This window comes from Narcine bancroftii, chromosome 7 (genome assembly GCF_036971445.1).
Source record: "Narcine bancroftii isolate sNarBan1 chromosome 7, sNarBan1.hap1, whole genome shotgun sequence".
NCBI lineage: Eukaryota > Metazoa > Chordata > Chondrichthyes > Torpediniformes > Narcinidae > Narcine > Narcine bancroftii.
The window spans coordinates 21,708,818-21,728,941 of NC_091475.1; the positions used below are offsets into that span (position 1 = coordinate 21,708,818).

The 20,124-nt window shown below is 44.7% G+C and overlaps 1 protein-coding gene across 15 annotated transcripts in view; it reads right to left on the minus strand.

Moving 5' to 3' along the window:
• Positions 1-20,124, minus strand: part of LOC138738581 (uncharacterized) — a 73,238-nt gene that overhangs the window by 45,564 nt on the left and 7,550 nt on the right. For 14 of the 15 annotated variants that reach the window (XM_069889067.1, XM_069889066.1, XM_069889065.1 and 11 more), the window contains one exon: positions 5,801-6,076. In XM_069889067.1, coding sequence (XP_069745168.1) covers positions 6,072-6,076 — 5 coding nt within the window. In that variant the 3' untranslated portion in view covers positions 5,801-6,071. Of the gene's footprint in view, positions 1-4,660; positions 5,031-5,800; positions 6,077-20,124 lie in introns of those variants that run through there. The other variant, XM_069889064.1, reaches the window with a different exon arrangement.

Sequence of the window (20,124 nt, forward strand, 5' to 3'; positions counted from 1 at the left end):
TGTGGACTGATAAGTATAAAGGTCCACAGTAGTGGTTCTCAATCTTTTTCTTTCCACTCACATACCACTTTAAATAATCCCTATGCTATAAGTGCTCTGTGTTTAGTAAGGGATTGCTTAAGGTGATATGTGAGTGGGAAGGGAAGGTTGAGAATTTCTTCACGAGACCCAGTTGTTTCTGAACTATTTTGCCTGAGACAAATTGTCATTGGCCCGTTTCTTTTGGAGTTATGAAACCGTGCACATAATGTGTCAATTAGGTACGATTAAAACCTTTTTTCCCACTCACATACCACCTTAAGTAATCCTTTATTAATCACAGAGCACCTATGGCGTAGGGATTACTTAAGGTGGTATGTGAGTGGGAAAAAAGGTTTTAATCTTACCTAATTGACACATTATGTGCACGGTTTCATAACTCCAAAAGAAACGGGCCAATGACAATTTGTCTCAGGCAAAATCCTTTATTAATCACAGAGCACCTATGGCATAGGGATTACTTAAGGTGGTATGTGAGTGGAAAGAAAACGGTTGAAAACCATTGATTTGTTTGGATGGATGAAATACTAGTCCTGCATATGTATTATTTGTCTGAATGTGTATTATGTCTGGTTGTGTGTCTGCATGTTTTGCACCCAGGACGTAAAATTCTGGAATCGGCTTCTACTGCACTGTAAATAAAAATAAACATAATTAAAATTAATGTTTACAAGATATTTAGCCAGGTGCTTGGATGGGAATGGTTCCGAGGGATGTGGGTCAAATGCAGCCAAATGGGCCTGCTCAGGTAGACAACTTGGTTAATGTGTATGAGTTGACCAGAGAGCATGTGGCTGTACTGTAAATCTCTGTCTGAATGGATTAGATGGGCTGCATGGTTTTCTGTTCTGAGTGAGAATGCTGGAAGTAGTGGGACACATCTGATGTCGCCCAATTGCCATACTGCTCGTCTCAGCCCAGCAACCAAGGAATGAGAGGAAAATGACAATCAATGCAGGTCACTGTGTGGAACTTCAGCTTCAATGAAAGGGTCTGATTATTTCCCTGATGCTCAGAGTGGTTGCAGACTGACAGGTCCAACAGAAAAAGGGCACCTTTGTTCTGCAGCATTCCTGTTCGGAGATAATCCTCTGTTTCCTCCCTGATACATTAACTTCATACGCTCCTAAAGGCTGGCAGCCACAGTCTGCCGACCTTGCATTGAACCCACGTGAACCAGCTGTGCCTGGTGTAACGTGTGTTGGTGTGTGTGTGTGTGTCTGTCTGTCTGTCTGCATGTTTATATTGTGTATGTCTAGGAGCTCGCGTGTGTGATTTATGTCTGTGTGTGTAATGGTATGTGTATAATTGTGTGTGTGTCTATATCTGTGTGTGGGCTCATACGTGAGTATTTATTCCTGTGTGCGTGCGTGTGTGTTTGTGAACATGGACCTAGACATGGACATGCATGTGTGTCTGTATGCTGTGTAGCCACGCTGTTTATGCATGTCAAAATCAAACTGCTGGAGAAACTCAGCATGTCAAGCTGCAGCCATGGGGGGAAGGAATTGTTGATCCTGGATCTTGATGCAGGATCTTGACTTGAAATGCTGAGCCCCACATTGTGTTCTTTTTCTCCAGGTTCCAGCACCTGCTGTATCTCGGGTTCCCCGTGTAGTTTTGTGGGAGGGTGCATGCTCTGTGCTTATATGTGTGCATCTGTCCCTTTGAATGTCCCTTTCTTGTGTTTTGATGTGTGAAAAATTTATATATGTGTGTGTGTGCGTGTGTGTCTCTCTCTCTCTCTCTCTTTCTCTCGATGTGCTGTGCGTGTACATTGTATGTGTTTGAGTGTATGCCAATGTGTGTGGGCATGTTTGTGTGATCGCATGTGTCTGCATGCATGTGTATGCCCATGGGTGTGGGACACATTATTCCCTCCTTTTGTTCTGCTCCATTATGTGACTTCCTCCTCCTTCACCCCCATCTACTCCCAACCTACCCCACAAAGTACTCCAGTCACCCCGCTGCCGAGAACGGAACCAGTGTGTGAGCCTAAATGTCGTTGCACCATTGGTTGGACAGTGTAGAGGGAGCTTCACTCTGGATCTACCCCATGCTATCCCTGCCCTGGGAGTGTGTGATGGGACAGTGAAGAGGGAGCTTCACTCTGTATCTAACCTGTACTGTCCCTGCCCTGGGAGTGTGTGATGGGACAGTGTTGTATCTAACCTGTGCTGTCCCTGACCTGAGAGTGTGTGATGGGACAGTGTAGAGGGAGCTTCACTCTATATCTAACCCGTGCTGTCCCTGCCCTGAGTGTGTGTGATGGGACAGTGTAGAGGGAACTTCACTCTGTATCTAACCTATGCTGTCCCTGCCCTGAGAAAGTGTGATGGGACAGTGTAGAGGAAGCTTCACTCTGTATCTAACCCGTGCTGTCCCTGTTCTGGGAGTGTGTGATGGGATGGTGTAGAGGGTGCTTCACCCTGTATCTAACCTGTGCTGTCCCTGCCCTGAGTGTGTGTGATGGGACAGTGTAGAGGGAACTTCACTCTGTATCTAACCTATGCTGTCCCTGTTCTGGGAGTGTGTGATGGGACGGTGTAGAGGGTGCTTCACCCTGTATCTAACCTGTGCTGTCCCTGCCCTGGGAATGTGTGATGGGACAGTGTAGAGGGAACTTCACTCTGTATCTAACCTACGCTGTCCCTGCCCTGGGAGAGTGTGATGGGACAGTGTAGAGGAAGCTTCACTCTGTATCTAACCTATGCTGTCCCTGCCCTGAGAAAGTGTGATGGGACAGTGTAGAGGAAGCTTCACTCTGTATCTAACCCGTGCTGTCCCTGTTCTGGGAGTGTGTGATGGGACAGTGTAGAGGAAGCTTCACTCTGTATCTAACCTATGCTGTCCCTGCCCTGAGAAAGTGTGATGGGACAGTGTAGAGGAAGCTTCACTCTGTATCTAACCTGTACTGTCCCTGCCCTGGGAGTGTGTGATGGGACAGTGTTGTATCTAACCTGTGCTGTCCCTGACCTGAGAGTGTGTGATGGGACAGTGTAGAGGGAGCTTCACTCTATATCTAACCCGTGCTGTCCCTGCCCTGGGAGAGTGTGATGGGACAGTGTAGAGGAAGCTTCACTCTGTATCTAACCTATGCTGTCCCTGCCCTGAGAAAGTGTGATGGGACAGTGTAGAGGAAGCTTCACTCTGTATCTAACCTGTGCTGTCCCTGCCCTGGGAATGTGTGATGGGACAGTGTAGAGGGAACTTCACTCTGTATCTAACCTACGCTGTCCCTGCCCTGGGAGAGTGTGATGGGACAGTGTAGAGGAAGCTTCACTCTGTATCTAACCTATGCTGTCCCTGCCCTGAGAAAGTGTGATGGGACAGTGTAGAGGAAGCTTCACTCTGTATCTAACCCGTGCTGTCCCTGTTCTGGGAGTGTGTGATGGGACAGTGTAGAGGAAGCTTCACTCTGTATCTAACCCGTGCTGTCCCTGTTCTGGGAGTGTGTGATGGGATGGTGTAGAGGGAACTTCACTCTGTATCTAACCTGTGCTGTCCCTGCCCTGAGTGTGTGTGATGGGACAGTGTAGAGGAAGCTTCACTCTGTATCTAATCCGTGCTGTCCCTGTTCTTGGAGTGTGTGATGGGACGGTGTAGAGGGTGCTTCACCCTGTATCTAACCTGTGCTGTCCCTGCCCTGGGAATGTGTGATGGGACAGTGTAGAGGGAACTTCACTCTGTATCTAACCTACGCTGTCCCTGCCCTGGGAGAGTGTGATGGGACAGTGTAGAGGAAGCTTCACTCTGTATCTAACCTATGCTGTCCCTGCCCTGAGAAAGTGTGATGGGACAGTGTAGAGGAAGCTTCACTCTGTATCTAACCCGTGCTGTCCCTGTTCTGGGAGTGTGTGATGGGACAGTGTAGAGGAAGCTTCACTCTGTATCTAACCCGTGCTGTCCCTGTTCTGGGAGTGTGTGATGGGATGGTGTAGAGGGAACTTCACTCTGTATCTAACCTGTGCTGTCCCTGCCCTGAGTGTGTGTGATGGGACAGTGTAGAGGAAGCTTCACTCTGTATCTAATCCGTGCTGTCCCTGTTCTTGGAGTGTGTGATGGGACGGTGTAGAGGGTGCTTCACCCTGTATCTAACCTGTGCTGTCCCTGCCCTGGGAATGTGTGATGGGACAGTGTAGAGGGAACTTCACTCTGTATCTAACCTACGCTGTCCCTGCCCTGGGAGAGTGTGATGGGACAGTGTAGAGGAAGCTTCACTCTGTATCTAACCCGTGCTGTCCCTGTTCTGGGAGTGTGTGATGGGACGATGTAGAGGGAGCTTCACTCTATATCTAACCCGTGCTGTCCCTGCCCTGTTAATGTTTGATGGGACGGAGGAAACTTTACTCTGCTTCTACCTCAAGCTTTTGCTGCCTTGGATTACACAGATGGAATTCTATCTCACCACAGCTAGCCTGTCTTTAATCATGAATAAGGGACTGCAATGCTGTGAGAAGTGATAGAATTCCTTCACCATCCCAGATTAATGATGACAATGGAGAAATCTGAACGGTTCCGTTGTTATTGCTTCAGTCTCCTTCATCTCATGTCCAAGCACATACTCTCAGGGCAAGGACCAGGGTTGGGGGTGGGGGGAGATATTTGTGCAGCCACACCAAACAGTCTACAACACTTGTCACGTATAAATTTTTACTGTGCAAAAGCTCTCAGGTGTCATACACAGACCTGGAGCACTGGAGTGAAACACAAAAGTCTGAAGATGCCATGATTGTAGGAAAAGCATAGAAATGCTTTCTTTCATTTTGAGACGATTCCAGTAAATCCCATCAATGGGGTGGGAGGAGGGAGACCCCATTGATCCTCTCTGCCATTCTCATGGTCCTGTGGATTGACCTCCGATCTGATACTCTGCAGCAACTGTACCACACTGTGATGCAGCCGGCCAGGATGCTCTTGATAGAGCTCCTGAAGAAAGTTGATAGGACAGCAGCCGGTAGCCTTGCCTGCCTCAATCTTCTCAGGAAGTTCTTTAGTAGAATTAAAGAGGCATTGAGATAGGTACATGAATGGGCAGGGAATGGAAGGATATGAATCATGTGCAGGCAGAGCAGATTAGTTTAATTTGGCCACAGGGTCAGCACAGACACAATGGCCTAAAGGGTCTGTTCCACTGCTGGACCGTTCCCCACCATGATCCTCCCACACTGAGCCATCTTATCCCCCAGTCACCCTATCACTCTCACCCTTCCCCACCAATCATTCCTGCTATCCCAGCCTCAATCTTCTCTGCAAGGACCAGCACAGAAACAGTCCCTTCAGCCTATCCAATCCCTGCCGAACTATTATTCCGCCAATTCCCATTGACCTCTACCCAGACCATAACCCTCCATACCCCTCCCATCCATATGTACTTTAAATGTCAAAATTGAGACACATTCATCACTTCAGCTCGTTCCACACTCCCACCACTCTCTGTGTGAAGACTTTTCCCCCATGTTCCCCCTAAACCTTTGCCCTTTCACCCTTAACCCATATCCTTTTGTTCTTGTGTCACCCAACCTGACAAACCCTGCTTGCATTTACTCTATCTGCACCCCCTCATAATTTGCATAACTTTATCAAATCTCCCCTTATTCTGAAATGCTCCAAAGAATAAAGTCCCAACCTTTCCCTTAACTCAGTTCGTCAATGCCCAGCAACACCATTGTAAATTTTCTCTGCACACTTTCAATCTTATTGATATCTTGCCTGCAGCGAGGTGACCAAACTGTGGTTAGGAGACCATGTCAATACTGACCATCAAGTACCCATCTCATCCCATTTGTTGGCAATCTCCCTTGCTTTAGCAGTTCAAGTGCTTGTTCAGTCTTGATGAAGTGCTCTGAACCTAAACGTTGATCATTCGTTCTCTCCCACAGAGGCTTCTCAACCTGCAGAGTTCCTCCAACCGATTGTTTGTTGCTCCAGATTCCGGTTACTGTAGTCTCCCACGTGCCTCGTATTGTTAGTAGAATGTCAGCAGTATTCTAGACTGTAACCACCCTCTTCAGATCCCCCTCTTCACATCTTCAACCTAGTCAAAGTCAAAGTTCATATTTATTGTCACAGTACATACAGGACATCATATACAACCCCAAGATTCCTTTTTACTATGGGACAGGCTTAGTAATCTCCATAGTCAAGTTTATTGCCATCTAATTGCTCAACGGCCAAAGGAGCTGTTGACACTCATTATCTGAGACTCTCATTTGTATAAAGCAACATTTATTCCTTTATTTTTATAGATGAAAAACTTCTCCTGCATATGTATTGTCTATATGTGTGTTTACAGTGTTTTGCACTGAGGACTGTTTTGTTCGGCTGTACTTGTACAATCAAGCCAAGTTTATCAGCATCTGATTGTACAAGTTCAACACACAAAGACAACATGCTGATCTTCTAGGGGACCAGTCCTCTCCTGCGCCACTCCTTTTGTTGAAATATTAACAGTCAAGTTTATTGTCATCTGATTGAACAAGTACAACCTGTCAAATCAGCGTTCTTCGGTCCTCAGTGCAAAATACCCAGACATGCGTCCAGACATAACATACATGCAGATAAACAATATATATGCAGGACAAGTATTCATCTATACAAATAAATATATAAATATCATTTCATGAATGGTCAGTGTGAACAGCTAACTATACCCTGTACTGGTACCTGTAAGCTGTACTCAGAGAAAGAAAGGACTGTAAAGAAACTGACTGCAGAAGTATAAATATTCAGTAATAAATAAAGAGCAAAGTCAGAATCCTTCACTGAGTCCCTGATTGAGTTTGTCATTGAGGGGTCTGGTGGTGGAGCCGGTCCTGAACCTGATGATACGAGCCTTGTGGCACCTAGACCTCCTTCCTGATGGCAGCAGTGAGAACGGGTGTCCAGAGTGGTGTGGATCCTTGATGTTTGCTGCTGCTTTCTGATGGGAGTATTCGATGTAGATGTTTTTCGATGGTGGGGAGGGTTTTACCTGTGGCATCCAATACCTTTTGCAGGATTTTTGCAGACCTATGCTCTGTGGTTGTAAATGTCTCCTTTATGGGGACAGTTTTGTGGTCTATTCACATCTTCTGGCCCAATCAGAGCAATTCCACCCTCCGCCTATTTTCTCCATAAACCTGACTACCGCATCCCATCAATATCCCAGATTTTATCTCCTAGGGTAACTTAGTTTGGCCAAATGACCGACCAAGCCGTACGTTCTTATAAAATGTGGGAGGAAACCAGAGCACCTGAGCAAAAGGCATGTGAATGTGCAAACACCTCATAATGCTGGAGGTCAGGATTGAAACTCCGTTCAGGGGCAGTCCCTGGGGCTGTGAGGCAATTGCTCCAATTGCTGTGCCTCTGCCCCACCACGTCTGTGGGTCGCGTACAAAAGGGTTTTGTGATTGCTTGTGTGTTTCCGACGTGACACTTCTGACCTTGATCTTCAGGAACATCAAAGGCAGGGATCTCTTGCAACACTCCACAGAACCCCACCCCACCCCACACACTGCCAATTTAACATCCAATCCATAATTTCTGGGCTGTTGAGCTTTTGTTTCGGCAGAACTTCAAAAGAAACAGAAAGATGCAAGCCACAAAAGGAAAATCGGTTGAAAGGGATCAGTGAGGGAGTGCATTGATCGGTGCGTGGGCAGCGTGCTGGGGAGGAAGGGGGCAGAGACACCGAGTCCTTGTGTGGGGTTGTGAGCCCTCAAGCACCAGAGGGCAGCCTCAAGCACTCAATGGATGAACACAGCACCGGTTCCCCCTCTCCTGGTGGACACTGGAGACTGCAGGCAGAGAGGGTGGTCAAAAAAAGGTGTTCGACACATTGGTCTTTATCAGTCAGAAGCAGAATCGGAATTTATTGTCATGAACATGTCATGAAATTCATTGTTTTGCAGCAGCTTCACAGTGCTAATATTGCAATAAAATTATATTGAAAAATAAATTTGTGCAGAAATAAGAGAAAATGAGGTTCATTGCCCATGCAGAAATCTGATGGCAGAGGGGGAGAGACTGTTTTTGTACCGTTGTGTGTTTGTCTTCAGGCTCCTGTACTGAGTATCAGAGTCAGGAGTAAAAACACAGAAATGCTGGAGGAACTCAGCCGGTCTTGCAGCACCCATAGGAGGTACAAATATATGACCAGCGTTTTGGGCCTGGGCCCTTCTTCAAGGTATGAGTAAAAGGCAGGCAGATGCCCGAATTAAAAGGTGGGGGGAGGAGGGAAGAAAAGGCAGGGGGAAGAGCACAGGTCAGCAGGCAAACGGTTATATTTGGACGATAGGACAGAAGAGGAAAGATGAGGATTGACTGGGGAAGGGGGTGGCTCTGTGAATGCAGAGCTGGAGGACAGGAGACAGAGGGAAAGGCAAAGAAAGAGAGAAAAGTGAGAGGAAAGGAGAAATAAGGGTAGATGGGAGGGAGGTAATGGAAACTGAAGGTCAATGATAATGCCATCATCCAGAGATGGAATATGAGGAGTTGTTCCTCCTATTTGTGGCTGGTCTCAGATTGTCAGTGCATGAGCTCATGTTAGCATGAGAATGGGGTGTGGAATCGAAATAAGTGGCCACTAGTAGATCCCCCACTATTGCGGTGGACAGAGCGAGGTGATCAACGAAGCGATCTCCCAGGCTGCCTCCAGTCTCTCCAATGGGAGCACCAGATGCAGTAGACGACCCCTCCAAGGTTCACAAGTGAAGTGATGGTTCACTTGGAAGGATTGTTTGGGGCCCCGAATGGAGGGGAGCGAGTTGGCATAGGTGCAAGTAGAGCACTTCCTGCGGTCACAGAAGAAGGTGCCAAGGGGACAATTGGTGGGGAGGGAAGAGTGGACGAGGGAGTCATGGAGGGAGGCGGAGAGTGGAGGAGAGGGGAAGATGTGGTGTGGTCATGGAGTATGTGATGAAAATGGTCAAGGATGATATGCTAGATGTGGAGGCTAGAGGAGTTGGGAGTTCCTGTTACAGTTGTATAAGATGTTGGTAAAGTTAAAGGTAAAAGTTCCATTATTGTCAAGTAATACTGCATTTAGAATGTAACATCCATGAAATTGTTTTGTCTACCATTAGGCGGAGAGAGAGTTGCAACTTTGTCCATCAACCCTCACAGTCCTGAGCTTGCTTAATGTCCGAGACCTCAGGTCTATTCAGGACCCCATTTGGAGTATTGTGTTCCGTTTTGGTCACCATGCCAAGCTGGAGAGGGTGCAGAGAAAATTTACAAGGACATTGCTAGGCCTCATGGGCCTGAGATATAGGGTGAGGTTGAGCAAGCTGGGGGGGGGCGGGGGGGGGGGGGTGGTTATTTCATGGAGCACAGGAGGATGAAGGGTGATCTGATAGCAAATTAAATTGCCCAGAGCAGGGGAATCGGTAACCAAAGGACATAGGTTTCAGATAAGTGGGGAGAGATAAAACAGGAACCTGAGGGGCAACTTTTCACACAGAGGGTGGTGGGTGTGGTAAACCACTGTCACGTATAATTGTCTGGTCAGGTCCACCTATTGGCCGATCGTACCTGTGGCCCCCTCCCTACAGTCTCCTGTATAAAGGTGGATGTTCCACAGCCTCCTCTTCAGTGCAGGACAGTCAAACAGTATGGATGTGCCCTTGTTCTTGTGGATAAAAGCCAAATGGTTTCTCAACAACAATCATTTGAGTAATTGATGGTGCATCAAGGGGATGTATGGAATGGGCTGACGGAGGAGGTGGTCGAGTCGGGCGCTACTGCATTTTAAGGGGGAAAAAAAATCTGTGGATGTATGAATAGGATGGGTTTAAAGGAGCTGGGCCAAACACAAAAATTTAGGACTAGTGTGGGTGGATATTTTGGTTGGTGTTGGCAAGTAGACCCGAGGAGCCTGTTTCCACGCTGCACGACTCTATGATAACAAGTCTATTGTCATGCACTCTATACAATATACATATGCTTTAAAATTCAGGTACTTTGTAAATATAAAACAAACTCCAATGCTGCACCTCAAATTACAGTAGAGAAAGAAATAATAAAAATAAGTGAGAGATAATCTTCTAAGAAGACAGCTTCTTCCACTCAGCCTTCACATTTCTGAATGGACAATGAACCATAGACCCCACTTACTTTTCTCCTATTTTTTGCTCTATTAATATATTTTTAAATGTTATTTTTTAGCAATATCTGCACTGTGTAATGCTTCAGCAAAACAACATTTTTTTCGTGACATGGTCATAACAATAAATTTGGATTCTTCTCATAAAACTGTGGTGTTTCAATAATGCAGCTTGGCCTTTTGAGGTGCTGAGAGGCATTTGATTAGGGTTATTTAAAATTTATTTAAATTTAGGCATACAACACGGTAACAGACCATTTTGGCCCACGAGCCCGTGCCACCCAATTATACCTTATTAATCTACACCCCCCCCCCACCCCATTTCAAGCGGTGCTGTAATGTTGTTGCGCTAACTGCTATGCCAACCACGCCGTAGTATTGGGAAGGATAAGCATTAGTAAAAGAATATACATATTTCACGATAAACTCTCATTACTCACTGAGAATGAGTGGAAATATCCAGCATCCTGGAGAAACAAGGCAATGCGTAAAATTGTCAGCAGATGTCAGAAGTGCTCAAGAGAACAAATACTGAACTTCAGTTTCTCTTGGGTGAAACAAGAAAGTTTGTTAATGCTGGGACGTAGTGCAATACACAATGCTTGGAGAAACTCAGCAGATCACGCATCATCCATAGGAAGTAAAGAGCGACACAGATGGTGTAGCAGTTAGCACAACGCTGTTACAGCTTAGAATCCCGCACCGTCAGTAAGTTGTTTGTACACTCTACGTGTCTGTGTGGGTTTTCCTTGGGTGCTCTGGTTTCCTCCCACCCTTCAAAACGTACAGAGATTGTATGCTAATTGGGGTATTTGGTCAGCATGGGCTTGTGGGCTGGACGGGCCTGTTACCTAATGTAATTGTATGCCTAAAGGGCCCGAAATGTTGGTTACCCTTTACTTCCTATAGCTGCTTAGTTTCTGCAGAGCACTTGTATATTAATTTTCTCTTGCACCTACAAGGATCTTCCATAGAGCTTTAAAGCTCAGTCACGAGCCATTGAAGAGTACAGCACAGGAAAAGGCTCTTTGGCCCACATGTCTGTGCTGTTCATGATGCCCAAATTAAAGTAAAACTCTGCTGCTTGCACAAGATAGATGCAAGCAAGAGAGAATGCGGATGTTGAAAAACTGAAGCAGCATAGAAAATGCTGGTGGAAATCAGTCAGCATCTGCAGAAGGCAATAAGGTGTGGTACCTACCTGTTTCAAACAGGTGTTAATCACACTGGTGCCCAAAAAGAGTGCAGTAACCTGCTTTAATGACTATCGACCAGTAGCGCTTACATCAACAGTGATGAAGTGTTTTGAAAGGCTGGTGATGAAGTGTATCAGCTCCTGTCTGAGCGGTGACATGGATACATTCCAGTTCGCCTATCACAGCAACAGGTCTACCTATGATGGATGCCATCTCACTGGCTCTACACAAAGCCCTGGAACACCTGGACAGCAAAGATGCATACATCAGGATGCTTTTTATCAACTACAGTTCATTCAGCATTTAACACCATCATTCCCTCAAAACTGATCCGTAAACTCCAAGACCTGGGAGTTAACACCGTGCTGTGTAAATGGATCATGGATTTCCTCACCTCCAGACCATAATCAGTGAACTTGGTAAGAACCTTTCCTCCACAATCTCCATCAGTACTGGAGCACCACAGGGGTCTGTTCTTAGCCCCCTGCTCTACTCTACTCATCTATGATTGTGTAGCTCAGTACGACAATAACACCATCTACAAATTTGCCAACGATACCATGGTAGTGGGTTGTATAAAGGAAGATGAGTCAGCGTACAGGATGGAGATTAAAAATTTGCCTGAATGATGCACCAACAACAACCTTGCACTCAATGTCACCAAAACTAAGGAAATGATTGTTGACTTCAGGAAATGACAGCCAGAGGTCTTCAATCCAGTGATCATGGGGGGTTCAGAAGTGGAGAAGGTGAGCACATTTAGGTTCATGGGAGTTACTATCTCAGAGGATCTTTCCTGGACTCGACATACCAAAGGCATCATGTTGAAAGCACATCAGCACCTCTACTTGCTCAGGAGTTTGCAGAGGTTTGGTATGACATTAGAATCCTTGGGAAGTGTGTACAGATGTGTGGTGGAAAGTGTGCTGTCCGACTACATCACCAATACCGCAAAGCCCTCCAAAAGGTAGTGGACACAGCAGAGGACATTAAACCCTCCCCCCTACTGGGTACATCTACAGGGAACACTGTCGTCAGAGGGCAGAGCAATCATCAAAGACCCTCACCACCCAGCATATGCTCTGTTCTCATCGCTGCCATCAGGAAATAGGTCTAGGTGCCACAGGATCTGCACCATCATGTTCAGGAACAGCTGCTACCCCTCGACCAACAGGCTCATCAATGACAAACTCAACCAGGGACTAATTTAAGTGATTTTAGTGATTTTCTCTGCTCTCCCAGTATGGCACAGACAGTTTGTTTACATTCATTATCTGTTCACCATTCTTTCGATTCTTTACATGTTTTTCACTGTGTACAGTTTATTTTTTTGCACTACCAACTAGTGGTAATTGTTAGGTCTGCTTTGTTCATGAATGAGTGAGACAAACACCAGGCTGAGTCGAAATCAGGGTTCTTTGTTCTTTATTACCGGATTGTAACACTTGCGACCAACCAGGTTAGTCGGAGAATGCATTCTGCCGTTATCAGCAAAATGGTGATTTTTTATACCCTTGGATATGTGCTTAGAACATCATCATATCATTACTTGTCCAATGACTAAAACTGTTGCTATCCTTTCCCTGCTAGCTTCCTGCCTCTCAATCCATCAATGTCTCTCTTATCTTGTAAGTACAAGGATGCATTCACATCTTGTTACTGCCCCGTACATTCCCATCTCATGATGTTTTACCTAACAGGAGTACAAGGACACCTCCCCTTCTTGTTACAGCCTTGTACAGGGTAACTCCCTACACATTCCCATCTCATGATGTTTTACCTTACATTATTCTGCTGTGCCTGCAGGAAAAAGAATTTCTCAGTGTCATATGTAACGTCATGCATGTTCTCTGACAAGAAATCTGAAATCTGAAGCAGTCAAAATCTAGGGCTGAAACCCTTCATCAGGAATTTCTCCAGTTTCATGTGTATAGATCTTTTTCCTGTGGTTTAAATGTATTTCACAGAGTACATCTTTTTTTTTTAATCATCCAAATGTGAGAGTTTTTGATTCACTGGCAGGAGACCATAAAATGTTCTGCAATTAAAATTCACCATATGGTAGATAGTACCCTCAAGGCTGATACTCAGGTAGATGGTGTGGTGAAGAAGGCATTTGGAATGTTGGAACTGATGGCAAAGGATCCCTGGTCGGCCCGCTAGCAGCGTCACCTCTCCTTCGTGTTGGAATTTACCAGCGACATTCAGCACAAGGCGGGGAAGGACAATCTGGTTGCTGATGCACTCTCGCGGCCGGCCATCTGCGCGCTGATGCCCGGCCTTGACTTCAACCCAAATCTAAATAGGTCATATGCATTAAATGGTAGGCTATTGAGATGTGCAGAGCAACAAAGGAGTGATGGTAAATAGTACCCTCAAGGCTGATACTCAGGTAGATGGTGTGGTGAAGAAGGCATTTGGAATGTTGGCCTTCATCAATCGGAGTATTGAATTCAAGAGCAGGGAGGTTATGATGAAATTGTACAAGGCCAAATTTGGAGTACTGTGTACAGTTTTGGTCACCAAATTATAGGAAAGATATAAACAAAATAGAGAGAGTGCAGAGAATGTTGACAGGATTTCAAGGTTTGAGTTACAGAGAAAGGTTGTGCAGACCGGGGCTTTTTTCTCTGGAGCGTAGAAGATTGAGAGGGGACTTGATCGAGGTGTTTAAGATTTTAAAAGGGACAGACAGAGTCAATGTGGATAGGCCTCCACATTGATGCAATCACAAAGAAGGCTCACGAGCGGCTATTCCTTGTGATGTGTCTGAGGAGATTTAGTATGTCACCGAAGACTCTCGTAAACATCTACAGGTGTATTGTGGAGAGCATTCTCGTTGGTTGCATCACTGTCTAGTATGGAGGTGCCAACTCTCAGGACAGGAAATAGCTCCAGAGGGTTGTTAACTTGGCCTGTGACATCACAGACACCAGACTTCGCTCCATCGAGGACATCTACATGAGGCGGTGTCTTAAAAAAGGCCCTCCTCTATCCTCAAAGACTCCCACCATTCTCTCTTCATTCTGCTACCATCAGGAAAAAAGACGGAGCTGCCTAAAAACGAGCACTCAGCGGCACAGCTTCTTCCCCGCTGCCATCAGCTTCCTGAATAATCAATGAACCAAAGATACTGCCTTACTTTTCATACATTATTATTGTTTTTTTTATATATATAATAATGTCATAAGGTGGTTATAATATGCACGTTTGTACTATGATGCTGTCGCAAAACACCGAATTTCATGACTTGTTCATGACAATAAATCCTGATTCTGATTTTGGGAGTTTCTGATCAGGGAATAGCTTTATGGTCTGAAGGAAGAATGGAACAGAAGGATCCTGGATAGCAGTGGTTTTCTCGTCAGAGACCATTCCCAACTCCCAGTCATAATGGACTTAGATCAAGGTTTTATAAGCACAGCGTTATGTTTAAACATGATCTCCAATTATTAATTCCGGGAAATTCTCAGTTATTATGCCAAAGAGACTTTGAACATTTTTGCAGATAGGAAAGATTTCACGAAGGAGGTAAATGATAAACCAGGGCTTTTAACAACTTGTGTGCAAATTACATTTTGACTCCCAGTGAACACAGAGATTATGGTGATGTGGAACAATTTCAAACAAGTTTACATCTGGATTTAAGCAGGTGGAAAGTTAACCAAGTCCAGCTGACCGCATCTTTGATGGTTCAAAGGTAAATTCTGCTTGTGAACTGAGTGATCCTTTTGTTGAGAACCTTTGCCCTATCTGCTGCAACAGCAAGGACCTTCCAGTAGCCAACCATGTTAATTCCACATACCACTGCCACACTGACATGTCTGTCCATGGCTTTGTGTACTGCCAAATAAAGGCCATCCACAAATTGGAGAAACAACACCTCATATTTCATCTCAGTTGTCTCCAATTAGACAGCATCAATACCCTGCTCCAATTTCCATTAATCCCATCAACCCTACTATTTCTCTTGCTTTCATCCTCTCTCACACACACTCACTCACTCTCTCTCTCTCTCTCTCTCTCTCTCTCTATCTGAATCAGTGTCAGAACAAATCTAATGGGGGGGGCATTAGGGTAACCAGGCTGAGGGGTGGGGGTGAGTGAGGGGCACAAACTGCTGTTCGTTTGGTAGTTTCATGTGCCATTCCTCCCATTTGCATTCAGGTAGGGGAACACAGTAACTGAATTGGGGAGCATGCGCCGGGAGTTCAGCCTCACAATGCCGACCCTGGTCTCTCTCCCTCTCTCTCTCTCTCCCCCTGTTTCCTTATCTCCAGCTCTCCACCCCTTCCCTTCCTTCTCCTGTCAGAGAGCTATATTTCTTAGCCCTTTGCCCTCTTCACCTATCTCTTCAGTTTTTTTCTCTTCCTCTTATATCCATCCATTTCACCTAACCTTTCACTCTCCCCACCTCTTTCGTTCAGGCCTCTACTTGTTTTTCCACATTCCCAAGGAAGAGCTCAGGCCTTATTTACCCTAGACTTCCTGTTGATGTTGTGTGATCTGTTGAATTCCTCCAGGATGTTTGTGTACTACTTTAGACCAGCATCTGCAGACTTTATTGTTCAACTCTGAACCACATATGTTGTATGATTGAATTGAATGGTTATTGTCAGATGTACTGAGATTATGTAAAAAAAATTTATTTTGGGTGCTTTCCAGTGAAGTCAATTCATCGTGCTGGTCAATAAATCTTATCTTGGGTGCTTTCCAGTGAAGTCAATACATCGTGCTGGTCAAAATATTTTATTTTGGGTGCTTTCCAGTGAAGTCCATTCATCGAGCGGGTTAAAAAATGTTATTTTAGGAGCTTTCCAGTGAAGACCATTCATCGAGCTGGTTAAAAAATGTTATTTTGGGTGCTTTCCAGTGAAGTCAATTCATCGAGCTAGTTAAAAAATGTTATTTTAGGAGCTTTCCAGTGAAGACCATTCATCGAGCTGGTTAAAAAATGTTATTTTGGGTGCTTTCCAGTGAAGTCAATTCATCGAGCTAGTTAAAAAATGTTATTTTAGGAGCTTTCCAGTGAAGTCCATTCATCGAGCTGGTTAAAAAATGTAATTTTGTGTGCTTTCCAGTGAAGTCAATTCATCGCGCTGGTCAAAAAATGTTATTTTGGGTGCTTTCCAGTGAAGTCAATTCATCGAGCTGGTCAAAAAATGTTATTTTGGGTGCTTTCCAATGAAGTCCATTCATCGAGCTGGTCAAAAAATGTTATTTTGGGTGCTTTCCAGTGAAGTCCATTCATCGCGCTGGTCAAAAAATGTTATTTTGGGTGCTTTCCTGTGAAGTCCATTCATAGTGCTGGTAAAAAAATGTTATTTAGGGTGCTTTCCAGTGAAGTCCATTCATTGAGCTGGTCAAAAAATGTTATTTTGGGTGCTTTCCAGTGAAGTCCATTCATCATGCTGGTCAAATAAATGTTACTTTGGGTGCTTTCCAGTGAAGTCAATTCATCAAGCTGGTCAAAAAATGTTATTTTGGGTGCTTTCCAGTGAAGTCCATTCATCGTGCTGGTAAAAAAAATGCTATTTTGGGTGCTTTCCAGTGAAGTCAATTCATTGAGCTGTTCAAAAAATGTTATTTTGTGTGCTTTCCAGTGAAGTCCATTCATCGCACTGGTCAGAAGATGTTATTTTGGGTGCTTTCCAGTGAAGTCCATTCATCATGCTGGCAAAAAAAATTGTTATTTAGGGTGCTTTCCAGTGAAGTCAATTAATTGAGCTGGTCAAAAAATATTATTTTGTTGCTTTCCAGTGAAGTCCATTCATCGTGCTGTTAAACAAATGTTATTTTGGGTTCTTTCCAGTGAAGTCAATTCATCAAGCTGGTCAAAAAATGTTATTTTGGGTGCTTTCCAGTGAAGTCCATTCATCGTGCTGGTAAAAAAAAATGTTATTTTGTGTGCTTTCCAGTGAAGTCAATTCATCGCACTGGTCAAAAAATGTTATTTTGTGAGCTTTCCAGTGAAGTCAATTCATAGAGCTGGTCAAAAAATGTTATTTTGGGTGCTTTCCAGTGAAGTCCATTCATCGAGCTGGTAGTGCGGTGATAACAAATTAACAAATAAACAATAATTGAAGGAGTAATGTTACAAGAAGTCAAGTCATGGCAGGTGTAGGGGAAAATATGGAAGGGCATAATCTTTTTCCAATGTGGGAATATACCCTAAAAGCAAGGAAGAAACTGCCATTAAATCTGGAGGTCCATATTTTCAAACATGTCTCTTGCATCTGGTGGAAATGTCAGGCGATCCAGTTGTTACTCTCTGCAGCATTGGTCACCGCCAACGTCAATGAGCTTTGCTGCTGTTATACCTCTCTGATATTGTGGGCCTACCTGGGGCCACTGGTAAAACAGGCTACAGCACTCAGGAAGGACAAACTGGCCATCGTTCCATTCCTAATTGCGATATGGCTTACTGCAGGAGAACCTTGCTGGGAATGGCAAGATTGGGATCAGGTACAATGGCCTTTTAAAGTCTTGCAGCAATTCAGTGACCTGGTACAGGATACACATCGAACATAGAAATCTACAGCACACTGTGTGGTACTGACCTAATAACCTACTCAAACTGGGGTCAGTGATGCTGCAATAGCCAACTGCTACACTAACCATGCCGCCCTTCACCTAGTCTGCCAGAACCATCTCATGTCCTCTTTTAGACCTCATAGTTTCCTTCTTCAAAGTTTTATTGCATTTGTTATATTCCTCAAGTACCTCATTTGTCACTTGCTGACTATATGTGCAATGCATCTTCTTTTTCTCAACCAGGGACTCAATATCTCTCAAAATCCAAGGTTCAAGCTTATTATCATCTGAATCTACACATACAACCTGACAAATCAGCATCTCTCCAGACCATGATGCACCCACAGAAACACACATACACAGTGCAAGAAGATTACATTAATAATGAAAATAAATTGTCAGTTTTATTGTCATCCGATTGTACAACTCGACGAAACTGCATTTTCCGGTCCTGGTGCAAAACATCCAGACAACACACATACAGACAAACAATACATATGCAGGACATGTATTTTATCTATACAAATAAATAAATAAATATTGCTTTGCACATACGAGACTGTCAGATGGTCAGTGTGAGTAGTTCACCATTCTCACTGCCCACAGGAAGAAGCTGTTCCTCAGTCTGGTGGTGCTGGCTCTGACACTCCTGTATTCCATCCCCGACAGGAGCAGCTGAAAGATGCTGTGTTCAGGGTGGAAGGGGTCCTCAGTGATTTTGTGTGCCCTCTTCAGACAATGATCCTGGTAGATCCAGTAGATGGCGGAGAGGGAGACTCCAGTGATCCTCTCTGCCACTCTCATGGTCCAGTGGATTGACCACTGATCCATTTCTCTGCATACCACACTGTGATGCAACCAGCCAGGACGCTCTCGATAGAGATCCTATAGAAGGTTGACATAATGGTGGACGGTAGCCTTGCCCGCTCCAGTCTTCTCAGGAAGTACAGTCACTGTTGCGTCTTCCTGACAAGTGAGGAGATGTTTAGTGTCCACAATAGCTCACTAGTTAAGTGAACTCCAAGGAACTTGGACTACAGAGTTGTTGATGTGTAGTGGAGGATGGTCATTCCTGGTCCACCGGAATTCCATGATCGTCTCCTTCATCTTATCTACGTTGAGACTCAGGTTGTTAATCTCGCATCGTACAACGAAATGTTCCACCTCTTCTCCATAGTGCGAATTATCATTATTGCTGATGAGACCAACTATTGTTGAGTCATCTGCAAATTTGATGACACCGTTGAAGCTGGACCTGGTGGTGCAGTCGTGGGTCAGTAGCATGAACAGGAGTGGGCTGAGCCCACAGCCCTGAAGTGCACCAGAGCTCAATGTGATGGAGCTCGACATTCCGCTACCGACCCGAACAGATTGTGCTCTTCCCTTTAGGAAGTCCAAGATCGAATTATAGAGAAGGGTGTTGAGTCCATGGTGGGATAGCTTCTCCACCAACCTCTAGGGAATCATCATATTAAACACTAAGCTGAGGTCAATGAACAGCAGCCTGCCGTATAAGGTTTATTCTCCATGTGGGTCAGTACAGAGTGAAATATCTGGAACGATTTCTTCCATAGGTGGACTGAAATGGCCTCTGGGAAGTGTGCTTTGATATGTTCTATCACCAAGCATTCAAAGCATTTAATAATGGTAGAGGTCAGTGCCACAGGACAGTAATCATTTAAGCTTGTTATTGTCACAATCTTGAGAACCAGGATGATGGTGGCTGTCTTGATAAATATATATATATATATATATATATATATATATATAATTTTTTTTAAAATAAATATTTGGGATAATTTATACGGTCACAGGATACCGTTCATTAATCTCACAGCCTGCGGGACGAAGCTGGTACCCAGCCTGGCAGTGGGTTGAAGATACTGTGTGCTGGATGGAAAGGGTCTTCTATTATTCTATGAGCCATATTCATGCAACCTTCTATTAAATGTCATCAATAGAGGAAAGGAAGACCCCAGTGATCCTTGCAGCCATTTTGATGATCCTCTGTACAGACATCTGGTCTGATGCTTTGCAGCTACTATCTCAGACAGGACACTCTCAATTGTATTCCTGTAAAATGATCCTGATGGTTTGGAATTTCATTCTGCCAGGAACATACAAACTTTGTACTGGTTGAACCTCTTTCAGGACCTGGCTATTGCCGGACCACAGAAAACAGAAATTAACCCCTATGTCAAAGATATCAAAGATAGAACAAAGCTTAAAACAGGAAATAATACTATGGGGTGACATGTTTAGCGTAGC